The sequence below is a fragment of the Colossoma macropomum genome, unplaced genomic scaffold (assembly GCF_904425465.1).
Source record: "Colossoma macropomum unplaced genomic scaffold, Colossoma_macropomum, whole genome shotgun sequence".
In the NCBI taxonomy this organism is placed as follows: Eukaryota; Metazoa; Chordata; class Actinopteri; order Characiformes; family Serrasalmidae; genus Colossoma; species Colossoma macropomum.
The window spans coordinates 28,276,455-28,299,119 of NW_023494784.1; the positions used below are offsets into that span (position 1 = coordinate 28,276,455).

At 39.6% G+C, this 22,665-nt stretch overlaps 3 protein-coding genes across 7 annotated transcripts in view; 2 read left to right on the forward strand and 1 right to left on the reverse strand.

The window, feature by feature from the left end:
- LOC118805921 (disintegrin and metalloproteinase domain-containing protein 23) overlaps positions 1-2,749 on the reverse strand; it is a 37,646-nt gene extending 34,897 nt beyond the window's left edge. For all 4 annotated transcript variants that reach the window (XM_036567116.1, XM_036567098.1, XM_036567107.1 and 1 more), the window contains exons 1-3: positions 2,518-2,749; positions 1,395-1,600; positions 965-1,041 (exon numbers count right to left, since the gene is read on the reverse strand). In XM_036567116.1, the coding sequence (XP_036423009.1) occupies positions 965-1,041; positions 1,395-1,600; positions 2,518-2,599 (365 nt within the window). In that variant the 5' untranslated portion in view covers positions 2,600-2,749. The remainder of the gene's footprint in view (positions 1-964; positions 1,042-1,394; positions 1,601-2,517) is intronic.
- Positions 2,750-7,939: 5,190 nt separating this feature from the next.
- On the forward strand, positions 7,940-12,136 carry gpr1 (G protein-coupled receptor 1). Its single transcript, XM_036567128.1, has 3 exons — positions 7,940-8,097; positions 10,112-10,259; positions 10,487-12,136. Exon 3 carries the CDS (start codon positions 10,506-10,508, stop codon positions 11,583-11,585), a length of 1,080 nt encoding a protein of 359 aa, XP_036423021.1. The 5' UTR covers positions 7,940-8,097; positions 10,112-10,259; positions 10,487-10,505; the 3' UTR covers positions 11,586-12,136.
- Positions 12,137-14,211: 2,075 nt separating this feature from the next.
- On the forward strand, positions 14,212-22,487 carry LOC118805953 (NADH-ubiquinone oxidoreductase 75 kDa subunit, mitochondrial-like). 2 transcript variants are annotated; one of them, XM_036567156.1, is made up of 19 exons: positions 14,212-14,534; positions 14,635-14,702; positions 14,975-15,069; positions 15,255-15,362; positions 15,760-15,836; positions 16,126-16,207; positions 16,367-16,497; positions 17,075-17,260; positions 17,364-17,498; positions 17,736-17,850; positions 18,099-18,244; positions 18,359-18,487; positions 18,794-18,923; positions 19,847-20,007; positions 20,168-20,322; positions 20,491-20,666; positions 21,511-21,645; positions 21,800-21,872; positions 22,011-22,487. In XM_036567156.1, exons 2-19 carry the CDS (start codon positions 14,639-14,641, stop codon positions 22,100-22,102), a joined length of 2,190 nt encoding a protein of 729 aa, XP_036423049.1. In that variant the 5' UTR covers positions 14,212-14,534; positions 14,635-14,638; the 3' UTR covers positions 22,103-22,487. The 2 variants fall into 2 exon arrangements, with proteins under 2 accessions (XP_036423049.1, XP_036423058.1); XM_036567165.1 differs by lacking the exons at positions 14,212-14,534; positions 14,635-14,702; positions 14,975-15,069; positions 15,760-15,836 and having other exon boundaries at positions 15,260-15,362.
- The last annotated feature ends 178 nt before the right edge of the window (positions 22,488-22,665 follow it).

Consider the following 22,665-nt stretch of genomic DNA (forward strand, 5'->3'; position numbering starts at 1 on the left):
GCTCAGGGCTCCAGACCAGCAGAGAGCTGCTCTCTTCTCCACAATAACACTACACACCACACAATGTCAGTGTCATGAGATGTTACAAAGACTTCAAGCTACACTAAATGAGTGAAACAACAACAGCAGTGAGCATATAATCTCGAATATATGCTATATGCTAGACTATAATAAAGTAGAAAAGTAAACTTTGTACTAACACTGCCAAAAAATAGCTTCTAATTATTAACTGTGACAACTACACACTTTGCAATAGTCCGTGTTAGTAAATAAAACCTATGAAGATTTATGATGATGGCTATCCAATCAGTAAACAGTGTGGTTCCATAGACCTAATGAAGTCTAATTAACAGTACTGTTTTTTTTTACTTTTTTGTGTCATTTGAAAATATGACCTTTACAGTGTGTAAAAATTGCAAGATGAATGAACCAATTTAAATTGTCCAAAATTACTTGGACAAAAATAATTTTGTATTAACCGCCATTATATGTTACAAATGCTTTTTCCTTCTCCTGTAAATTTATCATTTCAGAGATAGGAGGTTTTGTTCTGACAGTGATGATATGAGGGTTCATCAGTCACCATGCAAACATGTTCCTTAAATCTCTGTAAGTTTCCTCATTAAAGTGACCACACAGAACTACTACTTTAAGCTTTTTGCTACTCCTACAGAGAAGCAGCAGGAACCAGCTGCTTAGAGGGCCACCTCCTACATCACACTCTATCTGAACTTACAGTAGTTCATCTCTTGAACTGTGTAGAACTGTCTACTATTGACCAGGCTATGATGATGTGAAACCTGATAGACATTAGCATTTTACACATGTATAGGATGAAACAATGCATATAACAGCCTCATGTAAAATACATGATAACAGTGCTATGCTTCTTTAGAACATTTTTTCAACTCTAATGCAAGCATTATAGTTCTGTTGAGGTTAGAGTGCCATAGACCATACTTACTTATTTAATGTGAGGTCCAGTATGAATCTGGACCCGAAGGCCTCAAGCTGAAAGGTGGCTAGGGCCAAATGAACCACCTATGGAAAAAAGGCACTGTTTTACAGTTACAGTTGTACCTGTACTCAGTGAAATTAACACAAGTTAGACACATGTCTCAAAAAGTGTATCTCATTTGGCATTATAGCTTTGCAGTAATCTGAGCTTTGAATCATTGCAGACTGCCAAGAAGATGAGCTGCAGCCAGCTGCTAGAGAGACAGAGGGAGGTCTAACCCCCAAGCAAAAGATACTGCAGTCTGCAAAGTTCAATATCTCTAGCACAAACATTACCTTGAAATAAGCACTAAGGGCATTATACTGAAATCTTACCAATGCATTATAATTACATTCACATCAGTCCTTTTAAAAATGACAGTAGTGACTACACTCACCTGGCCCTGTTGGCCAGGGGTCTTGGCCCAGGTGTTGAGGTTATGGTAGGTGCTCTCTGAGTCTTCGTTCAGGTAGTAGATGAGGCGAGAAGGGTAGGTGATTGTGTGTTCGACCTCCTGACCGCTCCTGTTCTGTGTGTGTGCTGGCGCAGTAGCATCCTGCTCCACCCGCACTAATACAGCATCCCCACTAGGCTCATTCTCCACTGACACACAGCCATGCACACAAAGCAAGCACACCATTAATGTCTGGTGAATCATTATAGACAGTAACAGCAACCATATGCAATCTTCCTAAAATAGAATACATAGTGTAGGTGTATGTAAAATGCCAATGATGTAGACGGTTCAGGGCATGTAGACTATGGGTGAATCATAAACAGCTCTCTGCTCCTTATTCAGTGAACTACATAGGTCAGGAAACAATGGCTTCTACACCCAAATAGTACAACATGTCTTATAAGCCATTTGGGATTCTATGTCTGTATATATCTTTGTCTAATATCATTCTTTATAACATATTAATTCATTCTGAGTGTGCTGTCTATATGTATTTTGCTGGCATGTCCTTTGTTGTTAAATGTGTTTAAAGTGTGTTCTATAAATGTAAAGCATCCGTAAGCATTGCATATACGCATATAAGACAATATATAAATTACAATGATGAAGATGATGGTGATTAACACTGTTTAATTTATGAGGTTTGTCATATAGACTAATTGAATTGTATCGTCTTAAAATAAAACTGCTGTATTAATTGTTATAAGCTATTCCAAACGTCCGAGGATATAAAAATGTGGACATTTTCTTGCATAATGAGATATTCTTTGAAAAAATTAAAGCATGCTGCATGTATTCTAAAGCCACTTTCTATCTCTATTGATGAACAAAAGCAGCCTGCTAGTGCACTCCTCTCTCCCTCCCCTCTCCACTTAGGACACTTACTGTCCTCAGCATCCACTCACAGGATGTCCTTGCCCTAACACAACCCAGCAGAACTCCCCAATGCTTCAGCTTTGTCAGACACTTCGTATCCCGCTTTAGAAAGCCAGTCAGTCGTAATGTCGAACTGTTACGAGTTTCCTAAGACAATTTGTAATTTAGTGAAAGGTTAATTACGTACCAAGCGATGCTGTGCTGATGGAGGACCGGAGCCCGGAAACGAGGACGCTCACAATCAAATGGGAGATAAATCTCAGCCACATGATTCATAGCTGGTGGTTTGGATCGCGTTGTGTTAACGTATGGATGTTAGAGTCTCTTCATGGTTCCTTCTGGAGATGCTTTACAGGTCTCCTGTAGCGCAGGAGGCGGTGGCCAGCTGCTGGGGGAAAAAGTGATAGTCTTCGAGCAGGATGCTGTGGGCTTTTTACTTTCCCACACGAATTCCGGCAAGCTCGGCTTTTTGCGCTCGTGATTGGCTAGTGCTGTCCACGCGTCCTGTGCTAGGATTGGCTAGTAGTTCATACTCAAAAGCAGTCGGCCTATTGTCTGTAGTGTTTCCCCACTCTTATTCGGACAAGCCCCGCCTCCTTCTAGCCAGTCGTAGCACAGGAGGCGGGGCCTTCCTGAAAACGGGTGGGTGGAATAATAACATCACCGCCTACGAGCATGATGTGACTGCGCAAGTTCTGCGCAGAGTGTTTGTGTTTTTTGTACGTTGGTTAGGACTTTTGAATAAACCATTGATTTGGACTAATTTATTTGGCCTTTTTTGGATGAATGAAGTGTGAAGTTACACTTTCATAGCCTTCATACCTGCACCGTGCAAGGCTTCTAAGGCAGCCTGGCAGGCCCTTTGTGCTGCACTTTCGCTGCATTTCAACAACTCAGAAAGGAGGATGAGGGACAGTTTTTCAGTTATGAAACTGGACAAATACTACATGTACAAGTGTTTGGCATAACAAAGCAGCATCGTATAGTGGCGTCCCTTCACTGGCTGTTATGGGAGTGCAAAAGGTGTGGCCATGCAAAGCGGACATATGAAGGACATATGAAGCTCTCGGTAGGCACCATGTTCGTGGTAGGAGAGACTCTAATGTTTGTTGACGTACTTGCTATCTGCTAGACTAGCGCTGAGTGGTGGTTCTCCCTTGGTCAGGTCAACAAAAGAGCTTTCGCTTTTTCATCTGTAGCTGATGCTACATTGGTGTCAGAAGTGGGTAGCACAGCCTAAGCTGCCTGGTGAGGAATACTCACAAACCAAAATGTGGATGGTAGAGATGACCAAGTCTGGCTGTAGACTACTGACTGTGGCAGTAGAAGCAGTGTAACATGGACAGTTGGCAAAGACCGAGGAAGCATGGTGAGGCTAAGCAGCGGAGCCCAGCCAGAGGACCTGCTGGTGGCATTGGCCGCAGCCCACTGGCAGTGCTTCGGACAGGCGTCGGCTGTGTGGTTGCGTCCTCGAGAGTGGATGGGCGATCTGGCAGCAGAGCTATATGTAGTGGTATATCAGGCGTGTCCAGCATTCGAGGGGACGGTGCAGGAGGAATTAATGCTGGGAGAATTCCTGAGAGCACCACTACCGGAAAAGCTGGCCAGCATCGATAGTTCTGACCAGGGAGGAGAACGCAGTGCTCAGTCTCTCCGCTGTGACGCAACAAAGTGAATGTGGCCCCGAGAAAGGACTGGGCATTTGTATTGATCTGGACAGTATGTACGCATTCTGAAACCCCTGCTGTGGAGAGACTGCAATGTTCATCAGATGCTACAGCATTCATTAAAACCAGTTGTTATTCTCTGCCTGGCAGCATTTGCTCCTAATAGAAGCAGATGTGGCATTCTTCAAAACTCAGTGCTATTCTATTGCAATCAATTCGGTTGGATCTTTCTCCGAAAAAAGAAAAAAAATCGAACTTATTTCAACATTTAACTGGGAGAACAGTCCTTATTCCCCTTAATGTCCATGTCTGAAACTTTCATTTCCTACAATAATGTTCTCTGAACTTGCCTGGCCACAAATCTGAAGAAATCAAATTGATTAAAACATATGGCCAAAAAAATGAATTTTTTATCACTGTATTCGTCTAATTATGTAGTCATTTATTTTTTCTTGTAAGGTGAGGAATTTTGTTGAAAGGATGTGTGCTTCCTGGACCATGTGGGTTGTACAGCTGTGCAACATCTGTTTTATCCATTCTATCAACCTAAGGAAGCATTTAGTCCCTTTTCTATGTTCTGTTCATCTCTATTGTATAAGGGAATATTTGCCTGTAACTTAACACCCGTTTTACCTGTAACAAATACATTTGAATTGGTATTAGCCTGATATAGAACATCGTGTAGAAAACTCAGGCACGTGTAGGTGGTTTTGGATAGAAAAAAGCCTACATTTCTGTTGTAGACATTGCAACACCACTGTAAAGAAATCTGAGTCTGTAAATTTCTCTACAGTGAACCATTTCACGTGAAACCACTCTGCATGACTTCATTTACAACTCAATGATTAAGCAAAAATCTTGGATCATTGTAATTGCTGAATAATTCATAGTAGTTACTGAATAATAAGCCTTAGGAGTTATAACAGACTAATAAACAGAGAGAATAAGGGTTAAATCATATTGCATGGCAGCGTACTAATGTGTGTTTTAAATGTTTTATTTAGCAAGACTTTGCCAAAGCAAAGTTAGCCTTTACACAAACGACAGTGTGCTAGAGCCTGGTAAAATATTTTGTTTTGAATATTTCCCTTAATGTTGTCACAGTAAACAAATCCATGTATGACATAAAGTTAAGTAGCAGACATGCTTATTACTCCATCATCAGCTCTCATTAAGGAGCCAGACGCGGGCTCGTCCAGAGCCTGTTTTTGTATGCTTAAGACAGAGGTCCTGTGTATATGTGTGTGTAGCAGGGTGTAACCAGGCTGAGGAAGTATTTAGCACACACTGGCCCATCCTCTGAGTAACACACACACACACACACACACACACACACAGATACACACACATATACAGGATCTCACACACATCAAAACACAAACGTCCTGTTTATGAAAACAGGCCTTGAGCAAAATGCCAGTTACTCCTGCCCATTTCCAAGCCAATATTAAAAAAACAAATAAATACATTTCTAAAAATCAAAGGTAGCACTGGACACATATAAGTAGTTCCACTGTGACTGAACCCTCTCTGTAAGATGTCCATGAGCTCTCCTGCTGAAGGCCTGAGTGGGGTACTGCCAGTGTGCATGCTTTCGGGAGGATCAAAGAGAAAGACAAAGTTGCTTTATGATGAAGTCGGGAACATTATACACATGCTTTAAATTAGTAGTGCTGATGACTGACCATATAAAATGACATAAGGCATTGGTGGTGCCTATGCTGTGCAATATGTCTGTCAAATCACACCAGCATATGGTACAAATACATTCAGCATCTATCAGCATAACATCTGACATTTGCATCAGATCTGGCACTATTCTTTTGGGATATACAAGTCTGGTCTAAAATAAAGTGATAGATCTGGAAAGTAAAGGGTGTGAGCAGCAACAAAGCAGAACAAGTCACCAACAGACTGTAATTAAACTCAAACAGAAATGAAATATGAAAGGCTAAGTGGAACTGGGTAAAAGCAGTTTCCTTGCCTCACAAATATACTTGAGTAGAAGTAAAACTGTTACCATTTGAAAACTCAGAAAAGCACAAAAACCCACCAAAACGGTACTTAAAGGGGAATTTCACTGAATGTTGCCGACTCATTTGTTTACAGTGGTGGTGATTACAGGAAGCTGAGGTCACGTTGTCTACAAAACAAATATATTGTTTGCTATCCAACTGACATGTTAATCTACATGTGTCTTCTGTATATGTAATGTTAATAATGGTAAACTAATGATAAATCTGGTACCCTGCATGTACCTCTTCACCATGTATGTATATAAAACATTTTAGGACAAATTATTATCTCTAAACTATTGTAAACCATGTCTGAGGCACCAGTTAATGTATTGATAACCATTTTGTGAAGTAGCTTTCTGTGAGGGAGCTACAGGCACTAAATGCTAACAATGATTTTGAAGATGAAAAAAAAAAGAACAAAAAAACAGTGGAATTCCACTTCATAAATAGAACTGAACAAATATAACTAGTAACTATTCACCAATGACTGTATAGGCCTCAAATAACAGTGGTTGGATTTTTTATGCAATACAATTTTTTTTTAAATTAGCAAACAGTTTTTAAAAATTATTTTAAAAATGTTTATTGTACTTACAGACCATTAAAAAGCAATCTATCTCATAATTAAACACATACTATTTCAAGAAATTTAGATATTTTAGATATTTTTTGCAAGTTCATTTAAAAAATGTCAAAATGTCAATTTTAGTAACAGATTTGATAACTTCGTGGTTTTGTATTTGGTAATAAAAATAAACAGTATGTTCCTGATCATGGCAATCGTGATATATCAAATTACATATTTAACCCTCCTGTTGTGTTCGTTTCGGCTAACACTGTTTCCCAGTGTTCCCAGTCACTTTTGACCGGGATCATTTTATTCCGTTATAAATCAACAATAATACATATATTTTCACCTAATGTTGTGTTAGATCTTTTTATAAACTTCAGCTCTTGTGAACATTATAAGTTTTGAACTTGTATTTGCTGTTTATGTCCTGCAGGCCTCATTTACCTGAGCTCATACCGCTCGTTTTTTAGGGAAAAAAACATTATATACATATTATTTTGACTATAACAAATACTAAGATGAAACCTATTTTAGTGTTTGTCACAGAGTACTTCACTAAAATGTTTACCAAAGTCACTTTTTTGAAACCAGTTAAGTTTTCTAAACTGTGGCACAAAATAACAACTTTTGTGTTTCCCGGTCAAAACTGACCGGTATGATTTATTTATTGAAAACAAAAGCCCAAATGTACACAGGGAAAATTTAAGAGAAATGCTTGAACCATACACTGTATGAACATATTTACAATTTTCTATTGTACTCTGAAAAGACAGTGCCATAATGTTATCCTTATGTTCCTCAGTTTTGTCCTCTCATGAGCATGTGGGGCACACAAAGCTAGTTTTTCATCTCTTGGTGCACACAGTTGGCACCTCTTTCTTTTGACTCCTCCTTCTCTGATTGCTGTGGATGTGCTTGATATGTGCTTGAACTCTGTTTTATACACTAAGTGCAGTCTTATAGATTCATTTCCAATAACTGGTCATTTTTGACTGGGAACACCATGGGTGTATACAAGTTCCATTAAACACACAAATTTTTATAAAAATATTTCAGATTTGTTTTAGGTGTTCAAATACCATGTGTGAACAAAGTCATGGAACCTCATGACAAACAGATGAAATTTACTACACTTTTTAAAGAGGAAACATGTAAATCGGTCAGATTTGACCGGAACACAACAGGAGGGTTAAGAGAAAAGGCCAAAAAAAAAGCGGAATCGTTTCTTTTTATTATTCACAAAACATTCATAACAGCAGATAGAAATAGACAACGTGACGTGTCTAGCTCCTCCTGCCACTCCAGCAGGGAGCTGCTGCGCTTTCTCCAGCCTGAGCTTCTCTGCCCCGTCCGCTCCATATTACATTGAGCGCGCGCAGCAGATTACAGGCGAAGGGCGAGGCGAGGCTTGGACCGGACGCAACACTTCTAACCTCAGCAGAAGCTCATGCAGCAGTCTGTCTGAACTGTTCGTGGACGAGCTGATCGGCCATTTCTTGCGTGTAAAGCAGGTAAGTTAAGTCTTTTTAAGTCTTTTTGTTTTCAGTCCACTGTGTGACCCGTACAGTGGAATAACCAGAGCAGTGGAAGTTACTCTCTAAGTTAGTAATTTACAGTTACTCTCTTAACTAGTCTACAGTAAGTTAGCAGTTACTGTCTTAACTAGTCTACAGTAAGTTAGCAGTTACTGTTTTAACTAGTCTACAGTAAGTTAGCAGTTACTGTCTTAACTAGTCTACAGTAAGTTAGCAGTTACTGTCTTAACTAGTCTACAGTAAGTTAGCAGTTACTCTTTCAACTAGTCTACAGTAAGTTAGCAGTTACTGTCTTAACTAGTCTACAGTGAGTTAGCAGTTACTCTTTTAACTAGTCTACAGTAAGTTAGCAGTTACTGTCTTAACTAGTCTACAGTGTGTTAGCAGTTACTGTCTTAACTAGTCTACAGTAAGTTAGCAGTTACTCTTTTAACTAGTCTACAGTAAGTTAGCAGTTTCTGTCTTAACTAGTCTACAGTGTGTTAGCAGTTACTCTCTTAACTAGTCTACAGTGTGTTAGCAGTTACTCTCTTAACTAGTCTACAGTAAGTTAGCAGTCACTCTCTTAACTAGTCTACAGTGTGCTAGCAGTTACTGTTTTAACTAGTCTACAGTAAGTTAGCAGTTACTGTCCTAACTAGTCTACAGTAAGTTAGCAGTCACTCTCTTAACTAGTCTACAGTAAGTTAGCATTTTCTGTCTTAACTAGTCTTCAGTGTGCTAGCAGTTACTGTTTTAAATAGTCTACAGTAAGTTAGCAGTTACTGTCCTAACTAGTCTACAGTAAGTTAGTAGTTACTCTCTTAACTAGTCTACAGTGTGTTAGCAGTTACTGTCTTAACTAGTCTACAGTGAGTCAGCAGTTACTCTTTTAACTAGTCTACAGTAAGTTAGCAGTTACTGTCTTAACTAGTCTACAGTAAGTTAGCAGTTTCTGTCTTAACTAGTCTACAGTGTTTTAGCAGTTACAGTCTTAACTAGTCTACAGTAAGTTAGCAGTTACTGTCTTAACTAGTCTACACTGTGTTAGCAGTTTCTGTCTTAACTAGTCTACAGTAAGTTAGCAGTTACTCTTTTAACTACTCCACAGTATATTAGTAGTTACTCTCTTAACTTGTCTACAGTAAGTTAGCAGTCACTCTGTTAACTAGCCCAATTTGCTCTCTTCATTTAATGATTCAGTAATGTTCCAAGTGAAGCATATGGAAAACTAAACTTGCAGACTGGAGCTTTGGCAATACAACATTTCAAGCTACTTGAAAAGTGCAATTTAACTGCTATAAAAATAAACATCATTAAATTTGAATGAATTACTATGGATAATTACAGGTAAATATATACTAGTAACTTCTACATATAACTCTCACCTAATAGGCAACTATGGTCAGTATGTGTTAAGTTCAGTTACCTTCAGATTTTCTGGCTTCAGCTTGTTGCCACAGATGAGGTCATTTTACACAGTGAACATCTGTCTTGTGACAAATAAGTCATGCAACAGGTTATTATGCCAATTCCCTATAGTGTTATGTCTCTATTCCAGTAACATTTGATATAATAAAGTAATGGCAAAAAACACACATATGACAGTGATTATCTTCAGTGGTACATTGTTTTTGAATAAAGGTTAGTCATCAGTTGGGGCGTAAAGAATCTTGCACAAACTTGGTCATGGCATGACTGGCTTGTGGCAAAGGCTTTTCCCATTCGGGTGAGCTGACTGACATAAGCAATACTGAAGCTTACCGCGCACAGTGGGAAGAGACAGGAAAACAGGATACTCAGTTGATTTTGTGAGGTTACAGGGTCACTATGTGTGTGTGTGAGAGAGACACAACATATATATGGGTGTATCTACAATCCATCATCTCATCCTTCCTCTCCCCCTCTCTCTCTCTCTCTCTCTCTCTCTCTCTCCCTCCTCTCTCTCTCTCTCTCTCTCTCTCCTCTCTCTCTCTTTTTCTCTCTCTCCTCTCTCTCCACCTCCTTCCAGTTGACTCTGGCTGAGGCTGTTTTTGTGGGGCTATGAGGTAACGCCCAGGACAGAGAGGAGTTTCTAAATCTCACAGAACTACTAAAACTCAGTACCGGAGCAGAGCTGTGCATCAGTGCTGAAGAGCTGAGCTATTGACTACATCAAGGTAAGGCACAGACCAAGGTTTTTGTACTTTATTGTCTTAGACAGGGCATTTATTAGGGACTAGTACCAGTTTTCTGGACTGTGAGATTTGTTTATATTCTCTTATATGACAATTATTTTGCAGAATAATGCCACAGACATTTACTTCCAGAATGGCAGATATTTCAATGGAAATGGTAACAGAACTGTTCATGAAACATTTTTGTGGCATTTATTCTTTATTCACAGTTGACATCTTTGCTCTACAATGATGGAGGGAGAGCTACTTGAATATGGCAACTACACCTATGATTATTTTGAGTATGGGGACTTTGAAGAGCCTAAAGCAAAGGGCTATGTCCAGAAGGAGACTCTGCACATTGTCTCAGTGGTCATCTACTCCCTAGCGTTTGTGCTTGGTGTCACTGGGAATGGCATTGTGATCTGGGTGACTGCATTCAAAAGCAAAAGGACGATTAACAGCGTGTGGCTGCAGAACCTGGCCATAGCAGATTTTGTGTTTGTTCTTTTTCTGCCTTTTTCCATTGACTATGTGTTGCGTGACTTCAACTGGATCTTTGGATGGAATATGTGCAAGTTGAACTCTTTCATCTGTACAGTGAACATGTACGCCAGTGTGTTGTTTCTCACCGTGCTCAGTTTGGACCGCTACGTCTCCCTGGTTCACCTGGGCTGGTGCCAGAAGTTCCGTACAGTGCGGTGCGCCTGGGGTGTGTGCGCACTGACCTGGGTCGTGTCCATCCTCCTCAGCAGTCCAGCTTTGATCTTCCGAGAAACGGTGCGAATACATGAAAAGGTCATGTGCTTTAACAACTTCCATGACGAGAATGGGCACACTGCTGCTGTGAGACACATCGCTATGGTGACAGTCCGCACTACAGTCGGCTTTCTCCTGCCCTTTGCCACCATCAGCATCACTGCTGTACTGCTGGCTAGAAAGATGAAGCAATCTGCCAATATACGCCTCTCCAGCTTCTCCAAAACAGTTTCAGCAATTATCCTGGCCTTCTTCCTGTGCTGGGCACCTTTCCACACCTTCAGCCTCATGGAGCTGACCATGCACCACTCACTGTACTTGCACAAAAGCCTGACCGTGGGCTTCCCCCTGGCCACCAGCCTGGCCTTCTTCAACAGCTGCCTCAACCCTATACTCTATGTACTGGTTAGTAAGAATGTACGGGCGATCCTCAAGAGATCCTGCTTGAACATCGCTAAGCAGTCTCTGAGAGAGCTCAACCAAAGCCTTTCTGCCACTGAGACAGTTTCAGCCCCAGCCAGCTGCGCTGAGCCAGCTCCTGGGGAAGCTTCCGTCTGCTCACCCGTCTGAAGCAGCATTAGCCAACAAACTTAGCAAGAAGATACAACTCAACTTTAGAAGCTTGATCATATGCCAGATATAATATGTTTTATATGTATGTAAATTAAAAATTCTACAAGCATATAGTTTCTCTTGTATTCTCTGCATAAGGGTTAATAACTGGCATTTTTTGTACTTTGCCTTGGAGCTTGCCAGAGCTACAGCTGCAGTGACTTGGATACCAGTGTGTGATGACTTTAAATTGCTCAGAGTGGAAAACCTGAGCAAGCAACATTTGTCTCAACCACATCTCTCAGAGTGGGTGAAAGCAGAAAGAGAAGACTTTTCTCTGTGCTGTATGCCAGAGCCCCGTGATGGGCTTATTGTGCAAAGAAGGCACAATTAAAGCAAACAAAAAACAATTATGAAATCATTACATTCACCTTCTTTTATGAGACTGTTTGTCCTTTTACCTGTTCATGTGTTTGTTGATTTGACCAAAATGACCAAGTGATTTGTTCTGAACTGACTACTCCTGTACTGAGAAGAATGTGTTGATTCAAATAAAGATTTAATCAGTATTTACTTTATGCTGTTTTATTTCGCTGGATTCTTTTAATTTTTTCAGTGTTATTTATAGAGGTCTATTCTCTGCCTTGGCTTAAATTCTCTGGAAATGCCAATGGAAATATAATTAAAGTGACAGAAAATATTTTTCAGTACTGAACTAACTTTTGGAATGTTTCCAAGATGCCTGTGGACTGAAAGCTAAACCCTCCTCTTTTAAAACGATTTAGAAAGTTGTTGCTTGGACAGCTTTCATTGTCCTTTTTTCTCCATTGGTGAAAGTTCAAAGTGGTATGGGTAAAACAGAAGATGTTACTCTTGTAAAGGAGCTGTTTGTAACAATGACACTGCTTTTGCTTCCAGGATATCTCACCATTGCTGAAGATACAAGCCTTCCTGAGAGGCAAAATTTAAGCCAGCATCTTTTCTAGTTTGGACTAAGTGACTTCATTGCATTTTATTGATTTAAAATGAGAGTTTGTGAAAACCAAGAACAGCAAAATATTGATTACTGTTGTTAATTTTATGTTTGCAAACATTTGCCCTTTAACAATCGCTACATTACATATGTGAACTTAATCATACAGGCTTAAAAATGTTTTTTCAAAGGTTTTTTAGTAAACGGAACCATTCTGTTTAGGGCCATGAATTCTATATACAACCATTTCATGCTTAAATGATTCTTTGCGCAGTGAAATCATTCTCCAGAGTGATGGAGAATGTGTTATATATGTTATATATGGCACCAAAAAAGGTTCTTTTATTGTTACAATGACAAGCTTGCAGCCGTTGAAGATGCCCTTAACTAAAGAATCCTCTTTTTTAAGAGTGTAGTTAGGAGACCACCAAAACAAGCCAGCTCATATCATACAGGTTGTGGTCAAGGCTAACGCAGTGATGCCTTTGTATCCACATCGAAGACAGGCGCGAAAGGGTTATCAGAATGTGTAGTGGAATTTCTTGTATGTCACTGGATAACAGAACAGTCATGTTTAGTAAGTTATTTGTAAGTAAATGTATTGGTTATGGACCACTATGATTTTGGTGAAAAGATTGGAAATGAGACTGGTTTGTCAATATGCTTCCCAAATGCTCAACTTTAATTTTTATACTTCTGAAGAATTGTTCACAATGGAATTGTAGCTATTTCCTATTATTTCTAAAGGGAGATTCCTATCCAACAGACGACTCGCAGCAGAAACAAATGTCATTTTGTACGAATGCCAAAAGAACATGTAAAACACAATAGGCAAAAACAAAGCATGTGGGCATCAAGCATCACATACAACTTGCAGAGTTTGTTATATATGATTTTTATAATAATAGAATATAGGTTATACTTTTTTCTCTGAATTTTGCCGGAGGGTTGATAACTAACAGACTTTTTTTTTTACAATCTTTTTTGCTCATCTTTACCAAAGGTGCTAGTTCTGGAGGAACCTAATTGGTGTCGGGTCTTAAGACAGTTATGAAAAGGCTATTCTTCTAATAAGCACCTGTATTTGCACGTCTCCATCATCACAATAGTGCTCTAGGAAATAATACAATTATAATACAAACGCTTTTGCCTTCTATGCTTCCATCTGAACGCAATTAAAACGTGATTTAATTTACACTTGAAAAGAAGAGCTATTTTATCTTTTTTTTATGTAAAATATTGTTTTAATAGAGTATTTTAATCACTGACCAACATGTCATGTTGTGAACGCGCATGATGACGTAGGCCGCTTGTGCCTTTATTGCACTCAAAACAGTTCTAAAATTTCCGTTAGAACCGATGATTCAGTTCGATTCATTGTCCCGAACCGATTCGGCTTCACAGAATCGAAGGTCCGACTCCGAATTCAACCGATGTATTGATTCACAAGTCTATCCGGCTCCATCTGACCTTCGATTCAGTGTTATAGTGCGGTCTTATCGTTGGCTTTTATGGTGTTATATTATAAAACATCTCATTTGTATTTTAGTAGTCTTCCGCATGGACGACGTCAACGCTGCGCATACTAACGTACAAAAAATCCATTCGGGTGTGAATCGGTTCGACCGGTTTATTACTAAGAACCGATTCAAAAAACGATTCATTCACGAGTCGGACATCGTTGCCCGTATGCATTTTGTGACTGCGTTTGCCGTGAAGGCCACAGTGCTCCTTGAACATGACCAGTGTCTTCTTTATGTGAAGAACTCCCTCTCTCTCTCTCTTGTCCTCCGCCCGCTTCAGGTCGGTTAACCTAGCTAATCCTCTTATTGGCAGGGCTGGGCAGCAGCAGCAGCAGCGGGGATTTGCCACGGTTGGTACTGCCGAATAAGAAAACTGCGACATCAGGGTAATTTGTGCTCGGTAAACTTAGCGATACAGCCCGTTAGCTGCAAAGACAGACATTTCCTCTGCACTCTACATACATCTCTGAGGTAAAAAAACAAACGGCTATGACCATCTACCCTACTCGTTGTAATGGCGTTTAGCTTTAGCACCAAATGTGGTCAGTTTTTTTAATGTTATTGTTGTCAGGATCATGCTGCGTCTGCCAGTGGTGAAGCGAGCGGTCTCCGGGGTGGCACAGGGGAAGCCCAACTACGGTGATTTTCTCTTTTTTCTTTATGTCAGATGTTTTGCTTGTACCCTTTGTACCTAAGGCCTTATTGCATTAGATTATCTCACGTTGGATTAAAGTACTCAAGGCTTGGTGAGTCGGTGCAAGGCTACTTCTTAGGAGAGCAAAGAAACTTACCTTCTAACAAAATTGTCGTTTGTTAGAAAACGAGAGCGTTGGTACTGATTAAAAGAAGTGGTCATATTCAAAAGAGGAGATGCTCATGTGATGTGTGTGTGTGTGTGCGTGTGTTCTCAGTCCGCTCTGTGGCCACGCCAGCTGCCAGTAACTTGGTGGAGGTGTTTGTTGATGGGAAGCCAGTGATGGTGGAGCCAGGAACCACCGTGCTACAGGTAGAACATTCAGACTATTAACATTCTCTTCAGATGAGTGATACACCAGATGGGAAAACTGCCAGACCCATTTTTGCAACCGCAGTGAAAAACAGACATGCCTAACACTGCGTTTGGCACTATACAGGCTATGTGGCAATGCATATACCATTTTACAGTAGTAATGTTTAATAATGAAATTGCAGGCGTGTGAGAAGGTGGGGGTACAGATACCTCGTTTCTGCTACCACGAGCGACTGTCTGTGGCAGGGAACTGCCGTATGTGTCTGGTGGAGATAGAGAAATCCCCAAAGGTACAAACTCATGTCTTACATTCTTAAAAAAGATGGTTCTTCAGGGGTTCTTTAGTAAACACAATGGCTCTGTGTAGAACCATGAACATTCAAAGAACCATTTGCATGCTTAAATGGTTCTTTGCATGGTGAAACGGTTCTTCAGACTGATGGAAAATGTGTTGTAGATGGTTCTTTAGATGGTACAGGGTTCTTGTATTATTACAAGTCTGACATCATAACAGCAGCAGAACTCGTTTTTTTGGTGCTGTAAAGAACCCTTGAAGAACCACGTTTTTAGGAGCTGCTTTCTGTAACACATTTTTGCGACTTGTTCTCATAACATCCTTGATTAAACCATTGCCATGGTAGCATTTAAATGTCTAATGTAATAGAACTCGAACATCTAATTTTACAGCCAGTAGCTGCATGTGCTATGCCTGTCATGAAAGGGTGGAACATACTCACAGACTCAGAGAAAACCAGGAAGGCTAGGTAAGATAAGATTCCATCACTGCATAGTTAGTGAAAAATGTGACTGCAGAACAATATGCTTCCTCACATTCATTTTGTCGTTGTCTTTTGGCTCATGTTGAAACTGCACACATACTCTTGTCATTGTGAATGCAAATGCAAGTATATAAACTTAATAACTACTCAGTAAAACATAAACATTCACCTATTTTCTTTGCTGTTCTATCATCCAAAATAGTGAAAAATACAAATTTTGATACGTTGCTGAATGGAATCGTTGTGTGACTGTTTGCGTCTCTGGTTGGTCCAGGGAGGGAGTGATGGAGTTCCTGCTGGCCAATCATCCTCTAGACTGCCCTATCTGTGACCAGGGAGGAGAGTGTGACTTACAGGTGGGCATTTTAGGAACACTGTCTTTACATTAACTCTGATTAGTACTACAGTACAATTGTCTTATTGGTTTACATTATTTTAAAGCTCAGTAATCATTATTTAGTGGTCTGCTATTGGACAGTGACTGAAATATTGCTGTTGTACATTTTGGTACATAGGACCAGTCCATGATGTTTGGCAGTGATCGGAGTCGTTTTACAGAGTCCAAGAGAGCTGTTGAGGATAAGAACATAGGCCCTCTCATCAAAACTATTATGACTCGCTGCATCCATTGCACTCGCTGTGTTCGGTGAGAGCCATCAGAGCAAAACTTTCAGCTGTTTACATCAGCTGAATTTGTATAGTATAATTAGCATCTGTTGTTTATTATAGAGCCTTAATGTTAACGCAATAGTGTTAAGAATAATGTTAAAGTATGACAAGCAATATTACAAGCAAATAGGGGTTAGATATCAGTAAGGGATTTTCAATAATGAAATGAGATTTACACATACTATGTTATTATTTTATTATATAAGATTGTGTTCATCATTATTATAATAATTTCTAATTAAATGTCTCTTTAAGTTCAGTTTTCTCTTTAAACCTAATAAAATATTAAGAAAAAGAAATAGTAGCAAATAGGAATGTTATATGGCAATAAAATATGAAGGCCCATTACTTTCCATTCCTGAAATGAAAAACTTCCATCTTGAACTGGTGCTCCAATGACTAAGGTGACACTGGCATTGCTTCCTATTCAGACATTGTGACAAGCCAACCATCTAACAAGACAACCATCAGATAGTGACCAGACAGCTGGTGACTTTTACTCTTAGCGGACCTTTATATGTCATTTATGTAAGGATGTTCTGCATTGCTTGCAGTTTTGCCAGTGAAATTGCTGGTGTGGAGGATTTGGGTACTACAGGCAGGGGTAATACCATGGAGATTGGCACCTATGTGGAGAAGATGTTTATGTCTGAGCTGTCTGGGAATGTGATTGATATCTGCCCTGTCGGAGCACTTACATCCAAACCTTATGCCTTCACCTCCCGACCGTGGGAGACCAGGTACAGAGCAACTATTTACACACAAACACACATGCTTCTCAAAAATATTCTCATTCCAAGCACAGTTTTACGGTAAGTCTGAGATGCATGTTTTCTTTGGCAGGAAGACAGAGTCTATTGATGTGCTGGATGCAGTGGGTAGCAACATAGTGGTGAGCACTAGAGGAGGAGAAGTGATGAGAATTCTCCCCAGACTCAACGAGGACGTCAATGAAGAGTGGATTTCCGACAAGACTCGGTATGCAGTGATATCACTGTGACACCATTGCATAAATCCTTGAAATCACTCCTCCAAAAAAAAAAAACACCCCACTCCACACAAGCCAGTGAACCAAGTCATTTATAAAATTGTTGGCCTAAGTTGTTGTTACAGTGTGTAGGAGAACACAATCTCTCTCTCTAAACCCACACTTCTGAATAAATGTCTGTTCCAGTCTATCCTTTGCTTTGTCCTGTTTCCTCATTCTCTGTGTAGTTTTGCGTATGATGGGTTGAAAAGGCAGCGGCTTACGCAACCCATGGTGAAGGATACATCTGGACAGCTGGTGGCCACATCCTGGGAGGAGGCCCTGACCCGAGTTGCAGGGGTGGTATGAGTCACTGTGATCTCATAATAAAATGAGTGATGCTCATTTTTAGTTCTTCAAAGTCCGGAACAAGTCCTTGTTAATGGTACCCAGTTTGTTTTGGCCATATACCTAATCTTACCATAACCATCTCTAAAATTCATTACATGAAAGTTAAAAATATACAGATATATTTTATGTATACATGCAATATGTTCTACTATCAAATGCTCTATTCTAATACATACATGTGCTGTTGTCTTTTATTATAGCTACAAGCCTCCAAGGGCACTAATATTGCAGCCATTGCGGGAGGCATGGTGGATGCAGAATCACTCATTGCTCTCAAAGATCTGCTGAATTGCCTAGACAGTGAAAACCTGTGCACGGAGGAGATTTTCCCAATAGCTGGGGCAGGGTGAGATTGAATACTGGCAACTGCAAATAGGTTTTGTAATTCCGACAGTGAGCTCTAATATAATGTACTTATTTTTCATTGAAAGATCTGCTGTATTATATGTTTACAAATTAGGACTGATTTGCGCTCAAACTACCTGCTGAACACACGCATCAGTGGCATTGAAGAAGCAGACCTGTTGCTACTGGTTGGAACAAACCCTCGTTATGAGGCTCCACTCTTCAATGCTCGCATTAGGAAGAGGTGAAGTGGCATGAAACTGGTTACGCTAGGAGTCATTGCACGACTTATTTAATGTTTGTTATTTCCCCCTTGTGTTTGTCATACAGTATTAATCATGTTATTATAAATTAAGTGCAACAGTCTTATCTGATTTACTACAAAGGGGAAACAATACGCTAGAGTGTAAGCTGTCTGCAAAAGCTGTTATGTTGTTATAGTTGCTGATCTGTGGTCAGCTTCCCTTCGGTGATGTATTTGGTAGTATTTTAGGATCCTAGATCAGAGAACAGCGTGGATCATTTTATTTATGGTCTGTGTTATCTATAGCTGGCTGCACAATGAGCTACAGGTGGCACTAGTAGGGCATGAGGTGGACTTGAGCTATTCCTATAACCACTTGGGAGACTCAACTCAGGTACTGGAGGAGATTGCAGCAGGGACACATCCTTTTAATGAGGTAAAAGCATGAAATTGTTGCAGTCAGAACAAAACCTCATATTTCCAAAATGATGACTTTACAGGAGAAAGAAAAAACATATTTTTAATGTAAATAAGTGTAATCCAAGCAATTTTTGATCCATTCATCATGAAATTAACACACTATGAAAGGGCCACAGGCATTTTCAAATTGGGTCAAAAACAGAAAAATGTCAAAAATGGAGATAATGGAGAGGTTTTGTTTTGACAGCAGTGATATACACGAGGCATTCTGTATATTTATTTTATTACAACATCTACAATATAATAAATCATAAACACTACCATTCAAAAGTTTGGAATTACTGTTTTCAGTCATTTGAAACCATGTTTATAAAGCATCTAATATGGTAATATGGTAATAATATGCTAATATTCTATAGGTTTCAAACTTTGTAGCTGAAGCTATATATATTAAGACATTTTTTATGATGAACAAAGCTGCAGATGGTTCCAAAATAATTGAGAAAGCTGTACCATGAAGTGTATTTACAAGAAATTATAATCCAGAACGCCACATTTTCACTGACCAAATCTTGCTGATTAAATATATATTCATATGTATTTTTTATGTTGGGAAATTACTTTAGATATTTTCAGTTTTTTATTCAATAACGTGCTATTTTTACCATGTCATAACTTGTTGTTAAAATACTTTACATTGTGAATCAATCTGTTTATGTTTTTAGCATGTAGTTTATACTATTTCACTCTTCACTGTGCAAGCTGAATAAAAATTATGGATATGACCTGTGATCCCAAATGTTTGAAGGTAGTTTTTATACATTGATGAGGCAATCCAGAGTATAACACTGTGTGTAAATAAGTAAAGTTAAATATGTTGTAACTCAACAGGAAACTTCTAAAAGATATCCTTTACAAATGCTGTGTGGTAACTCTCAGATCCTGTCCCAAGCGAAGCACCCTGTAGTGGTGGTGGGCAGTGCCGCTCTGCAGAGGGAAGATGGAGCTGCCATACATGCTGCTGTATCTGCTATTGCTCACAAAGCTTGTATCACTAGTGGCATACAGGACGGTTGGAAGGTCCTCAATGTTCTCCACAGGTACATTACACACTTCTTTGTGATATATTAGTACCTGTTTTTATTGATCAGATGTTCTTTTAATGGTGAGTAGTCCCTCCTTCCCCAAGTGAAAATATATTTAAGTGTAAATATGTTTAATTCCTTGTAACATCTCGTTTTTTGCATAATATGCGCTCAGGGTGGCAAGCCAAGTGGCAGCCTTGGATCTGGGATATAAACCGGGGATCGAGGCCATTAGGAAGAACCCACCCAATGTGCTTTTCCTGCTTGGGGCTGATGCTGGGTGTATTACCAGAAAGCAGCTTCCTAAGAACTGCTTCATCATCTATCAAGGTCAGAAAGTGTGTCACATGTATACGCACATATATGGTAAAAACTAGAAAAGGCTTAAGTAGTGATAATAATTCTTCATATTAGTCAACTAATTAGATATTTTATTTCATTGTCATTGGCACATAACTGATGAGAATTGTATAAGAGGTTGGGGTAACTCTTGTGCAGGCCATCACGGAGATGTTGGAGCTCTGATGGCAGATGTTATCCTGCCAGGAGCAGCATACACTGAAAAATGTGCCACATATGTGAATACTGAAGGCCGTGCCCAACAGACCCATGTGGCAGTGACTGCTCCAGGCATGGCCCGAGAGGACTGGAAGATCATACGTGCCATTTCAGAGGTAGGATAGCACTCCATGGGCAGGAGTGGAGCTAGTCATGTTCAGCTGGTAATAAAGAGGTAGAGGAATACTAGTAAAAAGTATAAGACTTTAGAAGATGTTTTTCTGTTTATTACTCTTAAAGGAACAATATGTAATATATTTACTATACTAAATCATAAAATGACCATGATATGTCTTCAGAGATTAAGAAAACATGCTGAGTTGGAAGACTGGCAAAATGCTCTGACAGCATCACTACGGCAAGAAAGTGTTTCCAAAAAGTTGGGAAAATAGGTGCCAAAGTGTAACTGCAGCACCATTTAGGTGATGCGGGCAAATTTGAACAAAAACTGGCAAAAAAGAAGCTGACTTCAGCTTCTTCAAAGCAGCGTTTATTTACAGAGTAGTGGGCTTTTGTTTTTGGGATAACGGGCTTAAGTTTGGCTACCACACGCAGCCAGCCATGCATCCAACTAACATTGAGAGAGTAATAAAAAAATCCACATGAGCTGGTTTATAATTTGCGAACAATAAAAACATTGCAAACGTATACATTAACTGATAAACCTAGAATGTATGACTTGTCGTCACTTGCCATTGTTAAGAGTTTAATGGTGCGCTTGTTCGTGTAGGATTGGTGTCCTCAACTTGGCAACCCTAGTGAGCTTCAAGTCTGGGGAGAAGTGGGGGTGAAGACAACTCTCTCCAATATTTTGAATTTGGACTGAAGTATTACATATTGCTTCTTTAACTCCGACTTGTAACCCATAACAGATAAACTGCTTTAACTCAAGCATGTTTCGTTGTATACCACAGCTGAACTCTGCTTCAGTAATAAAGTGTGTTACATGTGTGTGTGCAGTTAGCTGGGATCACTCTGCCTTATGACACGCTGGATGAGGTGAAAGAGAGACTGGCCCAGGTGGCACCCAACTTGGTGCGCTATGATGACGTGGAGGAGGCAAATTATTTCAAACAAGCTAATGAGTTGACCAAAGTGAGTGATGTTGCATGTACCAGGCCTGGACCAATATTTGGAAAAAAAACAGTCCTGAAAAAAAATACTCTTAGTACATAGTGATTGTGCTCTTGTAAAATGAAGGATTATAATAAAGCCAAAGATGATTTTTTCTATATGGTCTCTCTCTCAGGGTGTGAATCAGGCTCTGCTGTCTGAGCCACTCATCCCTCCTCAGCTAACTGTTAAAGACTTCTACATGACAGGTGAGTTATTGCTGTAATACTTTTTTCACCGTCTTCATCTTGTCTAGATTTGTGCCCTAGCACCTGTATGTGGTCATGTATCACTCTTCTATATGAGCGTGCATGTGCGCATCTACCTATTCGTCTGTTTCTTCTTAGACTCCATCACCCGAGCCTCTCAGACAATGGCGAAGTGTGTGAAGGCTGTGACAGAGGGAGCTCAAGCAGTAGAAGAGCCAAACATCTGCTGAAGACTGATAATACTCTAGTACAGACCTGCTGACCACCTGCACTTTATTCTAGCACCTTGAACAATCTGTTACAAAACTAGTGACCTAAAGTGCTTGTTAATGTGTATTCCCAAAACACGCACAGCTATACGCACAATGAAATTACTGTAATTTCCTCATGTGTTTTACCATAAAACTGTGAATTGTAGTAAGTGGGAACTTCTGTAGACATCTGAAAAAATGGTTTTGTAGCCATATTATTTGTATAGTTAATATATTGAAAATGTCCAAAGAGAATCCTCATATCATACATTATGTGAACAAAAAGTGTAACATCACCAGTGTGCAATAAAATTATAAAAAGTAATGCCCATAAGAAAATCTGTAGAAACATAATTGCTAATTTAAACATAGATAAATGTATAAATTGTCAGAGTCTGAACAGCAAATTCTCATAATTAATACATAATCAAAACGCATGCATGTGGACGCATTAGCATACCAGGTACTGTATAATGCTCCCACTGTTCTTCATGAGTGCAAGTTTTTGCTGGCTAAAAAATCACTGAAGATACAGACATATT